Source organism: Oncorhynchus tshawytscha, linkage group LG30 (genome assembly GCF_018296145.1).
Source record: "Oncorhynchus tshawytscha isolate Ot180627B linkage group LG30, Otsh_v2.0, whole genome shotgun sequence".
Classification (NCBI taxonomy): Eukaryota; Metazoa; Chordata; class Actinopteri; order Salmoniformes; family Salmonidae; genus Oncorhynchus; species Oncorhynchus tshawytscha.
The window spans coordinates 44,799,368-44,822,631 of NC_056458.1; the positions used below are offsets into that span (position 1 = coordinate 44,799,368).

Below are 23,264 nucleotides of genomic sequence, written 5' to 3' on the forward strand. Positions count from 1 at the left end.
GAAAACTGAATAAAATACTACCAGTTGCTGGTCAAACTACAAACATGTGGGAGGATTTTTTATTTTTATTTTATTTAACTAGGCAAGTCAGTTAAGAACAAATTCTTATTTTCAATGACAGCCTAGGAACAGTGGGTTAACTGCCTGTTCAGGGGCAGAACGACAGATTTGCACCTTGTCAGCTTGGGGGTTTGAACTTGCAACCGATTACTAGTCCAACACTCTAACCACTAGGCTACCCTGCCGCCCCAGCATCGTGTCACTTGCATCATGTCTCCAGCATGGAGGGACGGGAGAAGTTCATGTTCCTCACTCACCACCACGTTAGGTCATCAGATGCGCCCCAAAAAAAACAAGTCTCTGCAAAAATAAATCTATGTTAGTTATGTTTCTTTTCTCATTGGAGCTCCAGTTTTTACAATGTATCCAATTTCTGTTTGTGTGGTTGTTGGTTTAGCTTCCTGTCACTTTGTAGTAAGTACAGGTAGCCTAGTGGGCGGCAGGTAGAGCATTGGGCCAGTAACCGAAAGGTTGCTAGATCGAATCCCCGAGCTGACAAGGTAAAAATCTGTTGTTCTGAAAATCATCTATGTATTTTGTGTGTTCAGATGGAACCTCATGACAATCAGATTAAATGAACTACATTTCAGAAAGAGAACATGTTAATCGTTCCAATTTGACCGGAACACAGCAGGAGGGTCAACCTCTTATCGTTCTCTGTTCTGAAGAATATTGCACCGAAGTAGGGCTTTGACTACTCAATACCCTAAATGGTGAACAGGTCAATTACATTAACCCTTAGTACTTTGCATCCTCGCCATATTATCCTAGTGTTCTGAACAGCTTGTTCTTCTCCAGACCCCATCTATCCTCTCCTTAGTGTTCCACTTCAGTGTGAATTGAACAGACCCCCTCCTGTGGTGAACCAATCAATGCACTCCCACAAATTAACAAGAGCAGAGCCATTCCACGTGTTTCATCACTGATGCAGGATGAACAACACAGAGGAGAGAAGGTCCAGATCAGACAAACTCACACAGACTCACAGGAGAGAAATGTCTAGAACCCTCACCATCCACTGCTGGGCTGCCAGCCTAACAGACTTGTCAGCCTAAAAGAACTACCAGTGCGGCCAAATTCTAATTGTTCTGGGGGCGGCCTCTCCACGCAGGAAATCAGTACATCAACACAGGGCCAGGCGCACAGACAAAACAAAACTCTTGGCAACACAGGAGTTCTGAGCACAGGGAAGGACAGACCGACGTCAACACGACTTGGGCAACAACTAGGCCCATATACTCATCCACTACAGTGTGTGTATATATACAAGCTCCGTCAATCTGTCTGTTGGTCTGTCTGTCTCAGCAAGAGTATGATTTATAGTCTTTCTGTTTGTCTCTGTCGGCATGGTTAACATTATTCACATTGCCAAAGCAAGTTAAATAGAAAATCAACAATCTCTCATGAAAAAAAACAGCTCAAATCAAATCAAATCAAATCCAATTGTATTTGTCACATACACATGGTTAGCAGATGTTAATGCGAGTGTAGCGAAATGCTTGTGCTTCTAGTTCCGACAATGCAGTAATAACCAACAAGTAATCTAACTAACAATTCCAAAACTACTGTCTTATACACAGTGTAAGGGGATAAAGAATATGTACATAAGGATATATGAATGAGTGATGGTACAGAGCAGCATAGGCAAGATACAGTAGATGGTATCGAGTACAGTATATACATATGAGATGAGTATGTAAACAAAGTGGCATAGTTAAAGTGGCTAGTGATACATGTATTACATAAGGATGCAGTCTGATATAGAGTACAGTATATACGTATGTATATGAGATGAATAATGTAGGGTAAGTAACATTATATAAGGTAGCATTGTTTAAAGTGGCTAGTGATATATTTACATCATTTCCCATCAATTCCCATTATTAAAGTGGCTGGAGTTGAGTCAGTGTCAGTGTGTTGGCAGCAGCCACTCAATGTTAGTGGTGGCTGTTTCACAGTCTGATGGCCTTGAGATAGAAGCTGTTTTTCAGTCTCTCGGTCCCAGCTTTGATGCACCTGTACTGACCTCGCCTTCTGGATGATAGTGGGGTGAACAGGCAGTGGCTCGGGTGGTTGATGTCCTTGATGATCTTTATGGCCTTCCTGTAACATCGGGTGGTGTAGGTGTCCTGGAGGGCAGGTAGTTTGCCCCGGTGATGCGTTGTGCAGACCTCACTACCCTCTGGAGAGCCTTACGGTTGAGGGCGGAGCAGTTGCCGTACCAGGTGGTGATACAGCCCGCCAGGATGCTCTCGATTGTGCATCTGTAGAAGTTTGTGAGTGCTTTTGGTGACAAGCCGAATTTCTTCAGCCTCCTGAGGTTGAAGAGGCGCTGCTGCGCCTTCTTCACGATGCTGTCTGTGTGAGTGGACCAATTCAGTTTGTCTGTGATGTGTATGCCGAGGAACTTAAAACTTGCTACCCTCTCCACTACTGTTCCATCGATGTGGATAGGGGGGTGTTCCCTCTGCTGTTTCCTGAAGTCCACAATCATCTCCTTAGTTTTGTTGACGTTGAGTGTGAGGTTATTTTCCTGACACCACACTCCGAGGGCCCTCACCTCCCTGTAGGCCGTCTCGTCGTTGTTGGTAATCAAGCCTACCACTGTTGTGTCGTCTGCAAACTTGATGATTGAGTTGGAGGTGTGCGTGGCCACGCAGTCGTGGGTGAACAGGGAGTACAGGAGAGGGCTCAGGACGCACCCTTTTGTGAGGCCCCAGTGTTGAGGATCAGCGGGGAGGAGATGTTGTTGCCTACCCTCACCACCTGGGGGCGGCCCGTCAGGAAGTCCAGTACCCAGTTGCACAGGGCGGGGTCGAGACCCAGGGTCTCGAGCTTGGAGGGTACTATGGTGTTGAATGCCGAGCTGTAGTTGATGAACAGCATTCTCACATAGGTATTCCTCTTGTCCAGATGGGTTAGGGCAGTGTGCAGTGTGGTTGAGATTGCATCGTCTGTGGACCTATTTGGGCGGTAAGCAAATTGGAGTGGGTCTAGGGTGTCAGGTAGGGTTCCACCCCTTGACTAGTCTCTCAAAGCACTTCATGATAAAAGTTTACGGGGCGGAGTCTTGTTTTCAGATTAGCTTTCTTAAAACAGGAACAATGAATGCAGCCTCTGGATAAATGGGAACAGCAGTTTGCAAAGAGTTAAATAAAGTCCGTAAACAGAGCCAGCTGGTGTGTCTGCTCTGGGGGGATATATACGGCTGTGATTATAATCTGGGAATTCTCTTGTAGATTGCGGTCTACATTTGATTGTGAGGAATGTCTAAATCAGGTGAACAGAAGGATTTGAGTTCCTGTATGTTTCTTTCATCACACCATGTCTCGTTGGCCATAAGGCATACGTCCCCGCCCCTCTTCTTACCAGAAAGATGTTTGTTTCTGTCGGCAAGCATGCGTGGAGAAACCCGCTGGCTGCACCGCCTCCGGATTGACTGTAGACCCTCCAGTGAGCCATGTTTCTGAAGCAAAGAACGTTGAGATTCTCTTTGTCCCTCTGGAATGCTACCCTTGCTTGTTTCATCAACCTTGTTGTCAAGAGACTGGACATTGGCAAGAAGAATGCTGATGGTGCAGTGGTTGCCCGTCTCCAGTCTCACGAGAAGACCTCTTCGTTTCCCGGTTTCTGTTTAGGGAATGTTTTACTTTGGGTCGCTGCATGGGATCCAACTCCGTTGTCCTGTTTGCAAGGCAGAACACAGGATCCAATGTTGTTATCTGACGCAAAAAACATATTCTTGGTCGTACTGATGGTGAAGCTGATCTTATATTCAGTAGTTCTTCTCGACTGTATGTAATGAAACCTAAGATGACCTGGTGTACTAATGTAAGAAATAACACGTAAAAAAACAAAAAACTGCATAGTTTCCTAGGAACGCGAAGCGAGGTGGCCATCTCTGTCAGCGCCGGAAGTGACATGAAGCATTGGCTGTATGTGGTGGGAAATCCCTGTGTTTTGTGGGTTAGGCAGTGCAGGAGGGTGTGTGTGTTTCCCTCTGCGTCAGTGGCCGTTGGGCCACATTCACCTCTCCCATGGCCCCGTAGAAAACCCTGGGACTCCCACTGAAAGAGCTTTGCTGATAGCCTAGCCTACTCTACCCTGCTTTGCTGATAGCCTAGCCTACTCTACCCTGGGGCTTTGCTGTGATAGCCTAGCCTACTCGACACTGCTTTGCTGATAGCCTAGTCTACTCCTACCCTGGGGCATTTGATAGCCTAGCCTTCGAAACTCTTTGCTGATAGATTAGAGTTCCCTACCCTGGGGCTTTGCTGATAGCCTAGCCTACTCTACCCTGCTTTGCTGATAAGATGTTTGTTTACCCTGCTTTGCTGATTGTCTAGGAGAAACCTACCCTGGGGCTTTGCTGATAGCCTAGTCTACTCCTACCCTGGGGCTTTGCTGATAGAGCCACTCTACCCTGGGGCTTTGCTGATAGCTAGCCTACTCCTACCCCGCTTTGCTGATAGCCTAGTCTACTCCTACCCTGGGGCTTTGCTGATAGCCTAGTCTGGAATGCTACCCTGATTTGCTGATTGTCTAGTCTACTTCTACCAAGGGGCTTTGCTGATAGGCAAGAAGCCTAATCCTACCCTGGGGCTTTGCTGATAGCCTAGTCTACTCTAACCTGTTTGCTCATAGAAGCCTGCTCGACCCTGGGACTTTGCTGATAGCCTAGTCTACTTTCTACCCTGGGGCTTTGCTGATAGCCTAGTCTACTCCTACCCTGGGGTTTGCTGATAGGCAGCCACAGGATCCCTGCTTTGCTGAAAACATATTCCTACTCCTACTGATGGTGGCTTTGCTGATCTTATATTCAGTAGTTCTTCTCTACCCTGCTTTGCTGAAGCCTAGTCTACTCTACGTAAAAAACCTGCTTTGCTGATAGCCTAGTCTGGGAAATCCCTGTGTTTTTGTGGGTTAGGTTTCCTGTCAGTTTTCTACCCTGCTTTGCTGATAGCCTAGCCTACTCCTACCCTGGGGCTTTGCTGATAGCCTAGTCTACTCTACCCTGCTTTGCTGTGGCCTAGTCACTTTCACCCTCCCTTTGCCCTGATAGAAAGCCCTGGGACTCCCCTGGGCTTTGCTGATAGCCTAGTCTACTCTACCCTGCTTTGCTGATAGCCTAGCCTACTCTACCCTGCTTTGCTGATAGCCTAGCCTACTTCTACCCTGGGGCTTTGCTGATAGCCTAGTCTACTCTACCCTGGGGCTTTGCTGATAGCCTAGCCTACTCTACCCTGCTTTGCTGATAGCCTAGTCTACTCCTACCCTGGGGCTTTGCTGATAGCCTAGCCTACTCGACCCTGCTTTGCTGATAGCCTAGTCTACTCCTACCCTGGGGCTTTGCTGATAGCCTAGCCTACTCTACCCTGCTTTGCTGATAGCCTAGTCTACTCTACCCTGGGGCTTTGCTGATAGCCTAGTCTACTCAACCCTGGGGCTTTGCTGATAGCCTAGTCTACTCAACCCTGGGGCTTTGCTGATAGCCTAGTCTACTCTACCCTGGGGCTTTGCTGATAGCCTAGTCTACTACTACCCTGGGGCTTTGCTGATAGCCTAGCCTACTCCTACCCTGGGGCTTTGCTGATAGCCTAGTCTACTCTACCCTGCTTTGCTGATAGCCTAGTCTACTCTACCCTGGGGCTTTGCTGATAGCCTAGTCTACTACTACCCTGGGGCTTTGCTGATAGCCTAGTCTACTCTACCCTGGGGCTTTGCTGATAGCCTAGCCTACTCCTACCCTGGGGCTTTGCTGATAGCCTAGCCTACTCTACCCTGGGGCTTTGCTGATAGCCTAGTCTACTCTACCCTGGGGCTTTGCTGATAGCCTAGCCTACTCCTACCCTGGGGCTTTGCTGATAGCCTAGTCTACTCTACCCTGCTTTGCTGATAGCCTAGTCTACTCTACCCTGGGGCTTTGCTGATAGCCTAGTCTACTCTACCCTGCTTTGCTGATAGCCTAGTCTACTACTACCCTGGGGCTTTGCTGATAGCCTAGTCTACTCTACCCCTGCTTTGCTGATAGCCTAGTCTACTCTACTAGCCTACCCTGCTTTGCTGATAGCCTAGTCTACTCTACCCTGCTTTGCTGATAGCCTAGTCTACTACTACCCTGGGGCTTTGCTGATAGCCTAGTCTACTACTACCCTGGGGCTTTGCTGATAGCCTAGTCTACTCTACCCTGCTTTGCTGATAGCCTAGTCTACTCTACCCTGCTTTGCTGATAGCCTAGTCTACTCTACCCTGCTTTGCTGATAGCCTAGTCTACTCTACCCTGCTTTGCTGATAGCCTAGTCTACTCTACCCTGCTTTGCTGATAGCCTAGTCTACTCTACCCTGCTTTGCTGATAGCCTAGTCTACTCTACCCTGCTTTGCTGATAGCCTAGTCTACTCTACCCTGGGGCTTTGCTGATAGCCTAGTCTACTCTACCCTGCTTTGCTGATAGCCTAGTCTACTCTACCCTGGGGCTTTGCTGATAGCCTAGTCTACTCTACCCTGGGGCTTTGCTGATAGCCTAGTCTACTCTACCCTGGGGCTTTGCTGATAGCCTAGTCTACTCTACCCTGGGGCTTTGCTGATAGCCTAGTCTACTCTACCCTGGGGCTTTGCTGATAGCCTAGTCTACTCTACCCTGGGGCTTTGCTGATAGCCTAGTCTACTCCTACCCTGGGGCTTTGCTGATAGCCTAGTCTACTCCTACCCTGGGGCTTTGCTGATAGCCTAGCCTACTCTACCCTGCTTTGCTGATAGCCTAGTCTACTCTACCCTGCTTTGCTGATAGCCTAGCCTACTCCTACCCTGGGGCTTTGCTGATAGCCTAGCCTACTCCTACCCTGGGGCTTTGCTGATAGCCTAGCCTACTCTACCCTGGGGCTTTGCTGATAGCCTAGCCTACTCCTACCCTGGGGCTTTGCTGATAGCCTAGCCTACTCTACCCTGGGGCTTTGCTGATAGCCTAGTCTACTCCTACCCTGGGGCTTTGCTGATAGCCTAGTCTACTCCTACCCTGGGGCTTTGCTGATAGCCTAGTCTACTCCTACCCTGGGGCTTTGCTGATAGCCTAGCCTACTCCTACCCTGGGGCTTTGCTGATAGCCTAGTCTACTCCTACCCTGCTTTAACTATCCCAACTCTCTTTCTCTCCCTCTCCAGATGTTTGTGGTGGAGAAGGTGGAGGATTCCAGCTGTGCTGTCCATGAGTTCTCTATAACAGGCTCAACCTACGCCCCTGAAGGACAAGTGTGAGTGTTCCATCCTACCACCTTACTGTTAGCTCCATGTCAGTGCCCCTGCGGAAATTGAATTTAGCATAATATATACACAACCACCATCAAAATCCCTTTGTTTAAACTTCTCGCCTGCGTCTCAAGCCGCCACACCCGCCCTGCATCGACCTCCCGAATCTGCGGTGGAAGGTGGCAGAGCTAAAGTGCTGTTTGTCAGACCATGAGACATCCCGAAAAAACGGTATTCTCACTAAAACATCTGTAGCATCCGAACGGTTTAGGGACTCATCTGAAGGTAACCTGGTACTGGGTGAGAGAAATGAATGAAAGTGAATAGAGCATTTCCACGTCAAAGGAATTACGGATAATTCCACGGTAAAACATATATTACATTTTTTATTTATTTAAAAAAAAAATGCATTCTTGTATCTCTCGGATGAAGTACAGATGCTTCAAAACATCTCTTTTTTCCAATGTATGATTCGGTTATTCAATGTATTTCTATAGGCTTATAGCACTAAGGCCAAATTCAATGTTTTATCAAATCATTGTTGTATATATTTTTTGATACCTAAAGGGGTCCTACAATTCTACATCAAATAGCTAAATGTTCCTTGGTGTGACCTTCTTAAAACAATCACATATGTTAGCTTAGTAAAAACCCAGCTCTGGACCCTTAGACTCTAAGGGGTTAGTCTACAGAGTGCAAATTAAGTGTGGTTTCAGGTTACAATTCGTAGTTTCTCTGACTGTAGAATCACAGTGTGTGAAACACACTTAAGTTTATCTCCCCCACCTCCCTGTAAGTCTTGTGTTGTGTTGAGTGTGGTCCATAGTGTTAGCACACTGACCTTCTTCAGAGGAAAGTAATGGCCAGCCATTGTGTTAGCCTTCCCTGGCTCCAGACAGACACAAGTATTTGTACAGGCGGCAGTGGAAAAGCCTTAGTCACACCACCACTCTCCAGTGGCCGGCCGGCTGTTAAAAGCCCCCTAACCTCCTTTTCCCCCACATTTGTTACAAAGTGTTTATTTGAAGTCTCTTTCCTTACCCCCCCCCCAAAATAAAAAGGTTTACTCTGTTCTCCACTGTGGTTAATGGCTCTTGGGAAGTTTAGAAAGAATGGCAATTATGTTTTCCTGAAGCATGTGAACTTCTTTCATGATAACACATAGCACAGAGAGGACAGGGAGGAAAGGACACGAATGTGACAACTAAAATAGTCTTACTGTGGAGAATTCCTCAAGGAATAGGCAAGCGAGGGAACAAAAGTATGTGGACAACCCTTCAAATTAGTGGATTCTGATTTTTCAGCGACACCCGTTGCTGACAGGTGTATAAAATTGAGCACACAGCCATGCAATCTCCATAGACAAACATTGGCACTAGAATGGCTTTACTGAAGAGCTCAGTGACTTTCAATGTGGCACCGTCATAGGATGCCAGCTTCCCAACAAGTTAGTTCGTCAAATTTCTGCCTTGCTAGAGCTGCCCCGGTCAACTTTTAGTGCTGTTATTGTGAAGTGGAAAAGTCTAGGCGCAACAACGGCTCAGCCGTGAAGTGGTAGGCTACACAAGCTCACAGAACGGGACCGTCGAGTGCCGAAGGACGTAAATATTGTCTCTCCTTGGTTGCAACACTCACTACCGAGCTCCAAACTGCCTCTGGAAGCAACGTCAGCACCATAACTGTTCGATAGGAGCTTCATGAAATGGGTTTCCATGGCCGAGCAACCGCACACAAGCCTAAGATCACCATGCGCAATGCCAAGCGTTGGATGGTGTGGTGTAAAGCTCGCCCCCATTGGACTCTGGAACAGTGGAAATGCGTTCTCTGTAGTGATGAATCACGCTTCACCCTCTGGCAGCATGACAGACGAATCTGGGTTTGACGGATGCCAGGAGAACGATACCTGCAACCAATGCATAGTTCCAACTGTAAAGTTTGGTGGAGAAGGAATAATGGTCTGGGGATGTTTTTCATGGTACGGGCTAGGCCCCTTAGTTCCAGTGAAGGGAAATCTTAACACTACAGGATACAATGATATTCTAGACGATTCGGTGCTTCCGACTTTGTGGCATTAAATTGGGGAAGGTCCTTTCCTGCATGACAATGCCCCTGTGCACAAAGTGAGGTTCATACAGAAATGGTTTGTCGATCGGTGTGGGAGAACCTGACTGGCCTGCACAGAGCCCCGACCGCAAACCCAATCGAACACCATTGGGACGAATTGGAACACCGACTGCGCGCCAGTCCTAATCGCCCAACATCAGTGTCCGACCTCACTAATGCTCTTGTAGCTGAATGGAAGGAAGTACCCGCAGCAATGTTCCTGTTATAGCAGGCTGTTATAGCAGCAAAGGGGGGACCAACTCCATTTTAATGTCCATGATTTTATAATGAGATGTTCAAGCAGGTGTCCACATACTTTTGGTCATGTAGTGTAACTTGGCCAAAGTCCTGATGTCCCAGTTCTGGACCTATAGTAGCGTGGATAGGACCTGCAGTAGAGCTGTTCTTTCTGTCAGTATAACCTGGTTGACCTCATCTCTTGCTCTCTGGAGTGCCCACTAAGGCCTCAAATGACTACCTGCTCGGCCAGAAGCAGACCCAGATCTGTTGCTGGATAGCTGCCTAGCTAGAGGCAGACCCAGATCTGTTGCAGCATAGCTGCCTAGCCAGAGGCAGACCCAGATCTGTTGCAGCATAGCTGCCTAGCTAGAGGCAGACCCAGATCTGTTGCAGCATAGCTGCCTAGCCAGAGGCAGACCCAGATCTGTTACAGCAGGGTTATTCAACTCTGACCCTACGAGGCCTGCTGGTTTTCTGTTCTACCTGATAATTAATTTCACCCACCTGGTGTCCCAGGTCTAAATCAGTCCCTAATTTAGAGGGGATCCATTTTTTAAAAAGCAGTGGAACTGGCTTCAAGGTCCAGAGTTGAGTTTGAGGGTGCTACAGTATACAGTCTGTTCCATAAGCATTTAGACAGTGACACAATTTGCATCATTTTGGCTCTGTACGTCACCACAATGAATTTGAAAGAAAACAACCAAAATGTGCTTAAAGTGTAAACTAAGTGTTTTATCAAAAATATTGTAAGAACTGTGTATGAATTACAACAATTTATACATAGCCCTCCAATTTTAGGGGCTCAAAAGTAATTGGACAAACTAACGATCACAAATGTAAATTGTGAGTTTTAATACTTCAATGACTGCCTGAAGTCTGGAACCCATAGACATCACCAGATCCTGAGTGCTCAAGTGCTTCATGCTCAATTGGATTCAGGTCAGGTGATTTAATTGGCCATTGCATAACATTCCACTTCTTTGCCTTAAAGTATTGGGTTGCTTTCGCAGTATGCTTCGGGTCATTGTCCAACTTTCACTGTGAAGTGCCGTCCAATGAGCTTTGAAACATTTGGCTGAATCTGAGCAGTCAATATAGCCCTAAATGCTTCAGAATCCATCCTGCTTGCTTTTGTCAGCAAATACAAGGGAACCAGTTCCATTGGCAGCCATACATGCCCACGCCATAACACCACCTCCTCCATGCTTCACAGATGAGGTGGTATGCTCTGATGAGCAATTCCTGCCCTTCTCCATAACACCACCTCATCCATGCTTCACAGATGAGGTGGTATGCTCTGATGATGAGCAGTTCCTGCCCTTCTCCATAACACCACCTCCTCCATGCTTCACAGATGAGGTGGTATGCTCTGATGATGAGCAGTTCCTGCCCTTCTCCATACACTTCTCTTCCCATCATTCTGGTACAAGTAGATCTTTGTCTCATCATTATTTTCCAGAACTGGACAGGCTTTTCTTAAACAATTTTTTTGGCAAACTCTAATCTGGTCTTCCTGTTTTTGAGGCTTACCAATGGTTTACATCTTGTGGTAAACCGTCTGTATTTACTCTGGTGAAGTCGTCTCTTGAATGTTGACTTTGACACAGATACAGATACACCTACCTCCTGGAGGGCGTTCTTGGTCTCGCCAACTGTTGTGAAAAGGGTTTTTTCTTCACCAGGGAAAGAATTCTTCTGTCATCCACCGCAGTTGTTTTCCTTGGTCTTCCGGGCATTTTGGTGTTCCTGAGCTCACCAGTGCGTTCTTTCTTTTTAAGAATGTAGCAAATAGTTGATTTGGCCACACCTAATGTTTTTCGTCTCTCTCTAATGGGTTTGTTTAGGGGGGCCGCATGTAAAACATGCTGTAATTCTTACACCGTTCCCCTGATTTGGATGTAAATACCTTCAAATTAAAGCTCCAAGTCTGCACTTTTAGCTCAAAATCATCATTTAATTTCAACTCTAATATGCTGTGCTAGACAGCTAAAATAATACAAACTTGGTCAATGTCCAAATATTTATGGACCTGACTGTACCTGCCCAGACTGGGGTAGACCCAGATCTATTACAGTACACCTGCCCAGACTGGGGCAGACCCAGATCTATTACAGTACACTTGCCCAGACTGGGGCAGACCCAGATCTACTACAGTACACTTGCTCAGACTGGGGACAGACCCAGATCTACTACAGTACACCTGCCCAGACTGGAGCAGACCCAGATCTACTACAGTACACTTGCCCAGACTGGGGCAGACCCAGATATATTACAGTACACCTGCCCAGACTGGGGCAGACCCAGATCTATTACAGTACACCTGCCCAGACTGGGGCAGACCCAGATCTATCACAGTACACTGGGGCAGACCCAGATCTATTACAGTACACCTGCCCAGACTGGGGCAGACCCAGATCTATTACAGTACACCTAACCAGACTGGGGCAGACCCAGATCTACTACAGTACACGTGCCCAGACTGGGGCAGACCCAGATCTACTACAGTACACCTGCCCAGACTGGGGCAGACCCAGATCTACTACAGTACACCTGCCCAGACTGGGGCAGACCCAGATCTATTACAGTACACCTGCCCAGACTGGGGCAGACCCAGATATATTACAGTACACCTGCCCAGACTGGGGTAGACCCATATCTATTACAGTACACCTGCCCAGACTGGGGTAGACCCAGATCTATTACAGTACACCTGCCCAGACTGGGGTAGACCCAGATCTATTACAGTACACCTGCCCAGACTGGGGCAGACCCAGATCTATCACTGTACACTGGGGCAGACCCAGATCTATCACAGTACACTGGGGCAGACCCAGATCTATTACAGTACACCTGCCCAGACTGGGGCAGACCCGGATCTATTACAGTACACCTGCCCAGACTGGGGCAGACCCAGATCTATTACAGTACACCTAACCAGACTGGTGCAGACCCAGATCTACTACAGTACACGTGCCCAGACTGGGGCAGACCCAGATCTACCTAACCAGACTGGTGCAGACCAGATCCCAGACTGGGGCAGACCCAGATCTACTACAGTACACCTGCCCAGACTGGGGCAGACCCAGATCTACTACAGTACACCTCCCCAGACTGGGGACAGACCCAGATCTACTACAGTACACGTGCCCAGACTAGGGCAGACCCAGATCTACTACAGTACACCTGCCCAGACTGGGGACAGACCCAGATCTACTACAGTACACCTGCCCAGACTGGGGACAGACCCAGATCTACTACAGTACACCTGCCCAGACTGGGGCAGACCCAGATCTACTACAGTACACCTGCCCAGACTGGGGCAGACCCAGATCTACTACAGTACACCTGCCCAGACTGGGGACAGACCCAGATCTACTACAGTGTTGTTCTCCTTTGAGGAAAAGTACAATGCTACAATGCTCTCATGATACTGTTCCGCTTCAGTCAGCTCAGTACCATACAAGATTAGGCTCATAGATTTTTCCCTACTGAAAGTTGATGAAAACCCCATCATTATATCCAATGTTGTGTTAATCACTATTCAGGGCTCGTATCCACAAAGCATCTCAGAGTAAGAGTGCCACACACACGACGACTGCCCCATGAGCACTGAGCTCCCACAGACAACACACTGACTGGCAACTTCTCCAACCTGCCAGCTGTATTGAATGTTGTGAACATGTGTTTATGAGACATCTTAAGACACTAGTTGTGACACAGACTTGTGTGAGCGTTTTACAGGAAAACCAGTGGCAGTATTCCATTATTTGTTATGAGAGTGAATTACGCCACTCGAGATGATGAGGAAAAAAGTCCAGTCCATGTAGGGTCTCCCGAGTGGCTCAGCGGTCTAAAGCACTGCATCTCAGTGCAAGAGGCGCCACTACAGTCCGTGGTTCGATTCCAGGCTGTTTCACAACCTGCCGTGATTGCGAGTCCCATAGGGCAGCGCACAATTGGCCCAGCATCGTCCCGGTTTGGCCGGGGTTAGGCCGTTATTTTAAAAAGAGTGTGTTGTTTTAACTGACTTGCCTAGTTTAAAAAAAAGAAGTAAATATTGTGTGTGTGTGTGTTCGCTCTTCCAGGCTGAAAGGGGACAAGGTGGTGCAGTGTGGAGATTATGATGGACTTCTGGAGCTGGCCACTGTCTGTTCCATGTGCAACGATTCTTCACTGGACTACAATGAGGTCCGTACTGACAACACACACACTATGGTCTTGTAAGTCATTAAGTGACTGTTCTGTCACTTCAGCCTGAACCTCTCTGTCCCTATCCTTTTAATCCTGTTTTCCTCAGCAATAAAAAGCCTTCCCTTTTTTTTTAAGCAGGTAGTCTAGCGGTTAGAGTGTTGAGGCCATGAACCGAAAGCAAGTTTGAATCCTGAGCTGACTAAGGGAAAAATCTGCTCCAGGGTTGTCGTCAATAATGGCTGATCTCTGGTCTGAGGGTGTGGCCCCACTCTCTGAGGGTGTCTCAGGGTGGCCCCACTCTCTGAGGGTGTCTCAGGGGGTGGCCCCACTCTCTGAGGGTGTCTCAGGGTGGCCCCACTCTCTGAGGGTGTCTCAGGGTGGCCCCACTCTCTGAGGGTGTCTCAGGGTGGCCCCACTCTCTTAGGGTGTCTCAGGGTGGCCCCACTCTCTGAGGGTGTCTCAGGGTGGCCCCACTCTCTGAGGGTGTCTCAGGGTGGCCCCACTCTCTGAGGGTGTCTCAGGGTGGCCCCATTCTCTGAGGGTGCCTCAGGGTGGCCCCACTCTCTGAGGGTGTCTCAGGGTGGCCCCACTCTCTGAGGGTGTCTCAGGGGGAGTTGGGATATGGTGACCCTTGTCGTGGCCCCACTCTCTGAGGGTCTCAGGGGGAGTGGGATATGCATATGAAACCCATTTCCAATACACAATTGTACAGGTTACACAGTTATAGATGAGTGAAACAGGACAAATATAAGCATCCCCTATTTACCTGCACACACACACACACACACACACACACACACACACACACACACACACACACACACACACACACACACACACACACTGAGACATGGCTGCACATCTGTTGTTGCTTTCTCCTAGGTTTGACTGATGTCGTCATCAATGTGGAGTTGGACTAACAAATGAGTGTGGTTGCTAAGCAAATCAGACTCGTCTCTTAGAGAAGGGGCTTTGTGCCAGTAAGACAAGCTGGCAAATGTCTTCATGAACTTAGCTATGTATACAAACCACCTATTACATTGCCCTGAATGCATGAATCATGACCAAGGCACGCACACACACACACATACTCGCACACATAGGAGTCTTCTACAATTGCCAATCCAATTTTACTCTGATGTGCGATTCTGTTTTCTCACCTCTCTGTCATCACCATGGTGCTATGGTAACCATGCTGCGTGTAAAGGGAAGCTGAAGACATGGCATGGTCTAATTGGAAGAAACTCAAACGCTGAGAAGATTCCTAGTATAACGGAATTCGTATGTAATGCCATTTTGTGACAGTTAAGCAGTAGAATGAAACCCTGGCTTTCCCAACTAGACATGATGGAGAAAGAGCAGCTCTGTGGAGAGGGAGAGTGGTGGACCCTGATGTTGGAGGTGGAGGAGCCTGGGGGTTTTATAAACTCAGCAAAAAAAAGAAACGTCCCTTTTTCAGAACTCTTGTCTTTCAAAGATAGTTGGTAAAAATCCAAATAACTTCACAGATCTTCATTGTAAAGGGTTTAAACACTGTTTCCCATGCTTGTTAAATTAACCATAAACAATTAATGAACATGCACCTGTGGAACGGTCGTTAAGACACTAACAGCTTACAGACGGTAGGCAATTAAGGTCACAGTATGAAAACTTAGGACACTAAAGAGGCCTTTCTACTGACTCTGAAAAACACCAATAGAAAGATGCCCAGGGTCCCTGCTCATCTGCGTGAACATGCAATAGGCATGCTGCAAGGAGGCATGAGGACTGCAGATGTGGCCAGGGTACTAAATTGCAATGTCCGTACTGTGAGATGCCTAAGACAGAGCTACAGGTAGACAGGACAGACAGCTGATTGTCCTCACAGTGGCAGACCACGTATAACAACACCTGCACATGATCGGTGCATATAAACATCACACCTGCGAGACAGGTAAAGGATGGCAACAACACCTGCCCGAGTTACACCAGGAACGCACAATCCCTCCATCAGTGCTCAGACTGTCTGCAATAGGCTGAGAGAGGCTGGACTGAGGGCTTGTAGGCCCGTTGTAAGACAGGTCCTCACCAGACATCACCGGCAACAACGTCGCCTATGGGCGCAAACCCACTGGACCAGACAGGACTGGCAAAAAGTGCTCTTCACTGATGAGTTGCAGTTTTGCCTCCCCAGGGGTGATGGTCGGATTCGCGTTTATCGTTGAAGGAATGAGCGTTACACCGAAGACCTGTAATTCTGGAGCGGGATTCATTAGGAGGTAGAGTGTCCATCATGGTCTGGGGCGGCGTGTCACATAATCATTGGACTGAGTTTGTTGTCATTGCAGGCAATCTCAATGCTGTGCGTTACAGGGAAGACATGTGGTACCTCCCTCATGTGGTACCCTTCCTGCAGGCTCTTCCTGACATGACCCTCCAGCATGACAATGCCACCAGCCATACTGCTCGTTTTGTGTGTGATTCCTGCAAGACAGGAATGTCAGTGTTCTGCCATGACCAGCGAAGTGCCTGGATCTCAATCCCATTGAGCACGTCTGGGACCTGTTGGATCGGAGGGTGAGGGCTAGGGCCATTCCCCCCAGAAATGTCCGGAAACTTGCAGGTGCCTTGGTGGAAGAGTGAGGTAACATCTCACAGCAAGAACTGTCAAATCTGGTGCAGTCCAAGAGGAGGAGATGCACCGCAGAACTTAATGCAGCTGGTGGCCACACCAGATACTGACAGTTACTTTTCATTTGCCCCCCTTTGTTCAGGGACACATTATTCAATTTCTGTTAGACACATGTCTGTGGAACTTGTTCAGTTTATGTCTCAGTTGTTAAATCTTATGTTCATCCAAATATTTACACATGTTAAGTTTTCTGAAAATAAACGCAGTTGACAGTGAGAGGACGTTACTTTTTTTGCTGAGTTTACATCGTGGTGTGGTTCAGCTGGGTGGACAGACAGATGGTGTGGGCAGAGATATGCCCTATGAAAATCCAGTGGACTTCTCAAACATCATAATTCCCTCTCTCAATTCAATTTAAGGGCTTTATTGGCATGGTAAACATATTTTAACATTGCCAAAGCAAGTGAACTATATAATAAACAATAAAAATGAACAGTAAACATTACACTCACAAAAGTTCCAAAGTAATAGACATTACAAATGTCATATTATGTGCAAATAGTTAAAGTACAAAAGGGAAAAATAAATAAACATAAATATGGGTTGTATTTACAATGGTGTTTGTTCTTCTCTCTGTCTTTCTGAATGATGATGTGTTTCAAAGCTTTCGACTTCCATCTCCTCTCTCCTGTCCCAGGTCAAAGGAGTGTATGAGAAGGTGGGTGAGGCGACAGAGACGGCCCTCACTACACTGGTGGAGAAGATGAACGTGTTCAAGACTGACGTGTCAGGCCTCAGCAAGGTGGAGCGCGCCGGCGCCTGCAACTCAGTAAGCAACGAGGGGGAAACACTGAGGGGATGGAACGCATATAACACTACTGTCCATGGATGTTCAGGGTGTATTAGACATGGTACCTATTGGCTTTTAGCGCATGGGACAATCTCTACCTAGATTACCTCAACCCTCTATGGTGTGATACACTCTATTGTCCCCGAGGGGAAGATGGACATGGACCATGGAGAGTGCTGCTGCTTCCACATAGATGCATAAAGAGGAAGGCCCCGCAAAAAATGGTCAGACTCCAGTCTCCCAAGTCATAGACTGTTCTCTCTGCTACCGCACGGCAAGCAGTACCGGAGCGCCAAGTCTAGTCATAGACTGTTCTTTCTGCTACCGCACGGCAAGCGGTACCGGAGCGCCAAGTCTAGTCATAGACTGTTCTCTCTGCTACCGCACGGCAAGCGGTACCGGAGCGCCAAGTCTAGTCATAGACTGTTCTCTCTGCTACCGCACGGCAAGCAGTACCGGAGCGCCAAGTCTAGTCATAGACTGTTCTTTCTGCTACCGCACAGCAAGCGGTACCGGAGCGCCAAGTCTAGTCATAGACTGTTCTCTCTGCTACCGCACGGCAAGCGGTACCGGAGCGCCAAGTCTAGTCATAGACTGTTCTCTCTGCTACCGCACGGCAAGCGGTACTGGAGCGCCAAGTCCAGGTCCAAAAGGCTCCTTAACAGCTTAACAAGCCCCCCCCCCATTGAGAAGTGGTGTGTCTTTCCTTCTCTCTGACCAATGACACTGTGACAGGAAGACACGAGAGAGAGACTAACTCCCTGTGTTCTTGTCAATGACCTGCGTTTTCAAGTTTTTCCACTGAACTCCATTCATATCCCCAACAGTCCCACAATGAGAAGAAAAAAAACCCTGTCACAAGTCCTGTCCTCAGAGGCTAGAGAGGATAATATTTAGACAAGCCGGGGGTTTATGAAGAGGTTAGCTGAACTTTCCAGCTCTCTGTTAGGGCTTTCAACAGGGGGAAAAGGAAGAGTTTTCCTACTAATGCACTAGTTGACGGTGAAGGATTTTTGAGGTGAAAGTGTGTGTAACTATGTTCTGCCGTCACTAGATCGACTTGTACTCATGTTCCACGTCTTTAGTTTTTGTGATGGGACGAAGAGGAATTTTGGCCCAGTGGCTGTCTCTCTGTGAGGACATCTGTCAAGTGTCTGAGTCCCCCTGGCATCATGTCTCCAGGACATAACTGTCTGAGCTGGGAGGGAGGATCGGAGGGAGGGGAGAGGAGAAGGTAGGGGTGGAGGGAGGGGGGGAGAGAGAGAGAAGGGAGGGAGGGAGGCTAGGGAGAAGGGATGTTGGGAGGGAGGCTGTGGGGGAAGGGTGGGAGGGGAGAGGAGAAGGTAGGGATGGAGGGAGGGGGAGAGAGAGAGAAGGGAGGGAGGGGGGGAGAGAGAGAAGGGAGGGAGGCTAGGGGAGAGAGAGAAGGGAGGGAGGCTGGGGGAGAGAAAGAAGGGAGGGAGGCTGGGGAGAAGGGATGTTGGGGGGAGGCTGTGGGGAAAGGGTGGGAGGGGAGAGGCGAAGGTAGGGATGGAAGGAGGGGGGGAGAGAGAGAGGAGGGAGGGAGGCTGGGGGGAGAGAGAAGGGAGGGAGGCTGGGGGAGAGAGAGAAGGTAGGGATGGAAGGAGGGGGAGAGAGAGAGAGAAGGGAGGGAGGTGACGGTATGGGATGAAGGGAAGGGAATGGGAGACGGGGAGATGGAGACACTGGGAGAGGAGAAGTGGATGATTTTGTTTCTACCTGACCACCAGCCTGATAACTCACGTAGCTGTGTAACTGGAGCCCGGGCGACCCCTACTGTTAATGCTCTATCAGAAGCCACTATACCATACAGCCATTTAAGATCCTTGCTATTTAGACTAACATGCTATATTCTCAGGTATTTATAGCAGTTGTTATTTGGCAGATTTGAAGGGTGTGAAAGCAGGGCTGTGTTCCCTGGTAACTATACACTTCACTACAAGCTTAATTAAAGCCAAGTTGAGTTGTACCTTTTTCAAGGGTGTGTTTACACAGGCAGCCTAATTCTGATATTTATTTTTCTGAACTAATTGGTCTTTTGACCAATCGGATCAGCTCTTTTGCCAATAATTGTGCTACTTTTGTAAAGCCTAAGTGGTGTCAGGGTCCTCTGTAACATCAGAGGACCTTTATCGCTGAATCATCTGTTGTCACTGGAGCTTCACAGACAGAGGGTCCTGTCTGGCCCACATTGATTCATATGTACACACTTGCCCAATTGTCTGTCTGGTGCCATTGGCTGACTGTTCAGACAGGATGTTAGAGCACCATCAGGATGTTTTCATTACGAACCAAACAGGGAAGTGCCTTAATTTGCTGCAAATTGTTTTCCGTTGCGAGGCAGTTAGCTACGGTGTAGAATAGTGATTATACCCCAGGTGTCAACAACAAACCTCCCAGTCCCTAGTCCCCCACCTGGTCTGATAGACCCCTCCCTCCATCACAACAACACAGTCAAACCTCCCAGTCCTAGTCCCCCACCTGGTCTGATAGACCCCTCCCTCCATCACAACAACACAGTCAAACCTCCCAGTCCTAGTCCCCCACCTGGTCTGATAGACCTTTCCCTCCATCACAACAACACAGTCCAACCTCCCAGTCCTAGTCCCCCACCTGGTCTGATAGACCCCTCCCTCCATCACAACAACACAGTCCAACCTCCCAGTCCTAGTCCCCCACCTGGTCTGATAGACCCTCCCTCCATCACAACAACACAGTCCAACCTCCCAGTCCTAGTCCCCCACCTGGTCTGATAGACCCCTCCCTCCATCACAACAACACAGTCCAACCTCCCAGTCCTAGTCCCCCACCTGGTCTGATAGACCCCTCCCTCCATCACAACAACACAGTCAAACCTCCCAGTCCTAGTCCCCCACCTGGTCTGATAGACCCCTCCCTCCATCACAACAACACAGTCCAACCTCCCAGTCCTAGTCCCCCACCTGGTCTGATAGACCTTTCCCTCCATCACAACAACACAGTCCAACCTCCCAGTCAAGAGTAGACATAGTGTTTGGTGTCTCATCCTTTATGGGTAGGTTCAGTTGGCTACATTGCGTGATGTTTCCCCCCAAAAATGGTGTACTCCGTTCTTCAACAGCCTTTGTGGTACATGTGCTCCTGTTTGGTGGGTGTGGCCTGAGCAATGTGGGTGTGGCCTGATCCATGTGGGTGTGACTGTCTGAAATTGCAAAAGTCGTACAGCCACGCCATATGGTAATTGCCCTCTTGTGCCACCATAATCAAGTTTTTCACCTGGTCGTTCAGTACAGTACTGTTTTGAATTAAACGCTGCACGCCATTCTGTCATACTGAACCGCAGCTCATGTGTCAGCAGCCCAGCCAAGTCTCCCTCCCCAGACATCACCCTCTTATTGAGCCCTATCCATTAGGTGTCAGCAGCCCAGCCAAGACTCCCTCCCCCAGACATCACCCTCTTATTGAGCCCTATCCATTAGGTGTCAGCAGCCCAGCCAAGTCTCCCTCCCCAGACATCATCCTCTTATTGAGCCCTTATCCATTAGGTGTCAGCAGCCCAGCCAAGACTTCCTCCCTCAGACATCATCCTCTTATTGAGCCCTATCCATTAGGTGTCAGCAGCCCAGCCAAGACTCCTCCCCAGACATCACCCTCTTATTGAGCCCTATCCATTAGGTGTCAGCAGCCCAGCCAAGTCTCCCTCCCCAGACATCACCCTCTTATTGAGCCCTATCCATTAGGTGTCAGCAGCCCAGCCAAGTCTCCCTCCCCAGACATCATCCTCTTATTGAGCCCTATCCATTAGGTATCAGCAGCCCAGCCAAGTCTCCCTCCCCAGACACATCACCCTCTTATTGAGCCCTATCCATTAGGTGTCAGCAGCCCAGCCAAGACTCCCTCCCCAGACATCACCCTCTTATTGAGCCCTATCCATTAGGTGTCAGCAGCCCAGCCAAGACTCCCTCCCCCAGACATCACCCTCTTATTGAGCCCTATCCATTAGGTGTCAGCAGCCCAGCCAAGACTCCCTCCCCAGACATCACCCTCTTATTGAGCCCTATCCATTAGGTGTCAGCAGCCCAGCCAAGACTCCCTCCCCAGACATCATCCTCTTATTGAGCCCTATCCATTAGGTGTCAGCAGCCCAGCCAAGACTCCCTCCCCCAGACATCACCCTCTTATTGAGCCCTATCCATTAGGTGTCAGCAGCCCAGCCAAGACTCCCTCCCCCGGACCCTCTTATTGAGCCCTTATCCATTAGGTGTCAGCAGCCCAGCCAAGACTCCCTCCCCCAGACATCACCCTCTTATTGAGCCCTATCCATTAGGTGTCAGCAGCCCAGCAAAGACTCCCTCCCCTGGACATCACCCTCTTATTGAGCCCTATCCATTAGGTGTCAGCAGCCCAGCCAAGACTCCCTCCCCTGGACATCACCCTCTTATTGAGCCCTATCCATTAGGTGTCAGCAGCCCAGCCAAGACTCCCTCCCCAGACATCACCCTCTTATTGAGCCCTATCCATTAGGTGTCAGCAGCCCAGCAAAGACTCCCTCCCCTGGACATCACCCTCTTATTGAGCCCTATCCATTAGGTGTCAGCAGCCCAGCCAAGACTCCCTCCCCAGACATCATCCTCTTATTGAGCCCTATCCATTAGGTATCAGCAGCCCAGCCAAGACTCCCTCCCCAGACATCACCCTCTTATTGAGCCCTATCCATTAGGTGCAGCCCAGCCAAGTCTCCCTCCCCAGACATCATCCCAGCCCATCCAAGACAGCCCAGCCAAGTCTCCCTCCCCAGACATCATCCTCTTATTGAGCCCTATCCAGGTATAAGCAGCCCAGCCAAGTCTCCCTCCCCAGACATCATCCTCTTATTGAGCCCTATCCATTAGGTGTCAGCAGCCCAGCCAAGACTTCCTCCCTCAGACATCACCCTCTTATTGAGCCCTATCCATTAGGTGTCAGCAGCCCAGCCAAGACTCCCTCCCCAGACATCACCCTCTTATTGAGCCCTATCCATTAGGTGTCAGCAGCCCAGCCAAGTCTCCCTCCCCAGACATCATCCTCTTATTGAGCCCTATCCATTAGGTGTCAGCAGCCCAGCCAAGTCTCCCTCCCCAGACATCATCCTCTTATTGAGCCCTATCCATTAGGTGTCAGCAGCCCAGCCAAGTCTCCCTCCCCCAGACATCACCCTCTTATTGAGCCCTATCCATTAGGTGTCAGCAGCCCAGCCAAGACTCCCTCCCCGGACCCTCTTATTGAGCCCTTATCCATTAGGTGTCAGCAGCCCAGCAAAGACTCCCTCCCCAGACATCACCCTCTTATTGAGCCCTATCCATTAGGTGTCAGCAGCCCAGCAAAGACTCCCTCCCTGGACATCACCCTCTTATTGAGCCCTATCGATTAGGTGTCAGCAGCCCAGCAAAGACTCCCTCCCCTGGACATCACCCTCTTATTGAGCCCTATCCATTAGGTGTCAGCAGCCCAGCCAAGACTCCCTCCCCCAGACATCACCCTCTTATTGAGCCCTATCCATTAGGTGGCAGTAGACCAGCAAAGACTCCCTCCCTGGACATCACCCTCTTATTGAGCCCTATCCATTAGGTGTCAGCAGCCCAGCCAAGACTCCCTCCCCAGACATCACCCTCTTATTGAGCCCTATCCATTAGGTGTCAGCAGCCCAGCCAAGACTCCCTCCCCCACCCTCTTATTGAGCCCTATCCATTAGGTGTCAGCAGCCCAGCCAAGACTCCCTCCCCAGATATCACCCTCTTATTGAGCCCTATCCATTAGGTGTCAGCAGCCCAGCCAAGACTGCCCTGGACATCAACTTATTGAGCTATCCATTAGGTGTCAGCAGCCCAGCAAAGACTCCCTCCCCTGGACATCAATCTTATTGAGCCCATCCATTAGGTGTCAGCAGCCCAGCAAAGACTCCCTCCCTGGACATCACCCTCTTATTG

General features: G+C 49.0%; 1 protein-coding gene across 2 annotated transcripts in view; it reads left to right on the top strand.

Moving 5' to 3' along the window:
• Nucleotides 1–23,264, top strand: part of LOC112216777 (sarcoplasmic/endoplasmic reticulum calcium ATPase 1-like) — a 104,989-nt gene that overhangs the window by 68,066 nt on the left and 13,659 nt on the right. For both annotated transcript variants that reach the window (XM_042309567.1, XM_042309566.1), the window contains exons 11-13: nucleotides 7,220–7,308; nucleotides 13,732–13,834; nucleotides 17,146–17,277. In XM_042309567.1, the coding sequence (XP_042165501.1) occupies nucleotides 7,220–7,308; nucleotides 13,732–13,834; nucleotides 17,146–17,277 (324 nt within the window). The remainder of the gene's footprint in view (nucleotides 1–7,219; nucleotides 7,309–13,731; nucleotides 13,835–17,145; nucleotides 17,278–23,264) is intronic.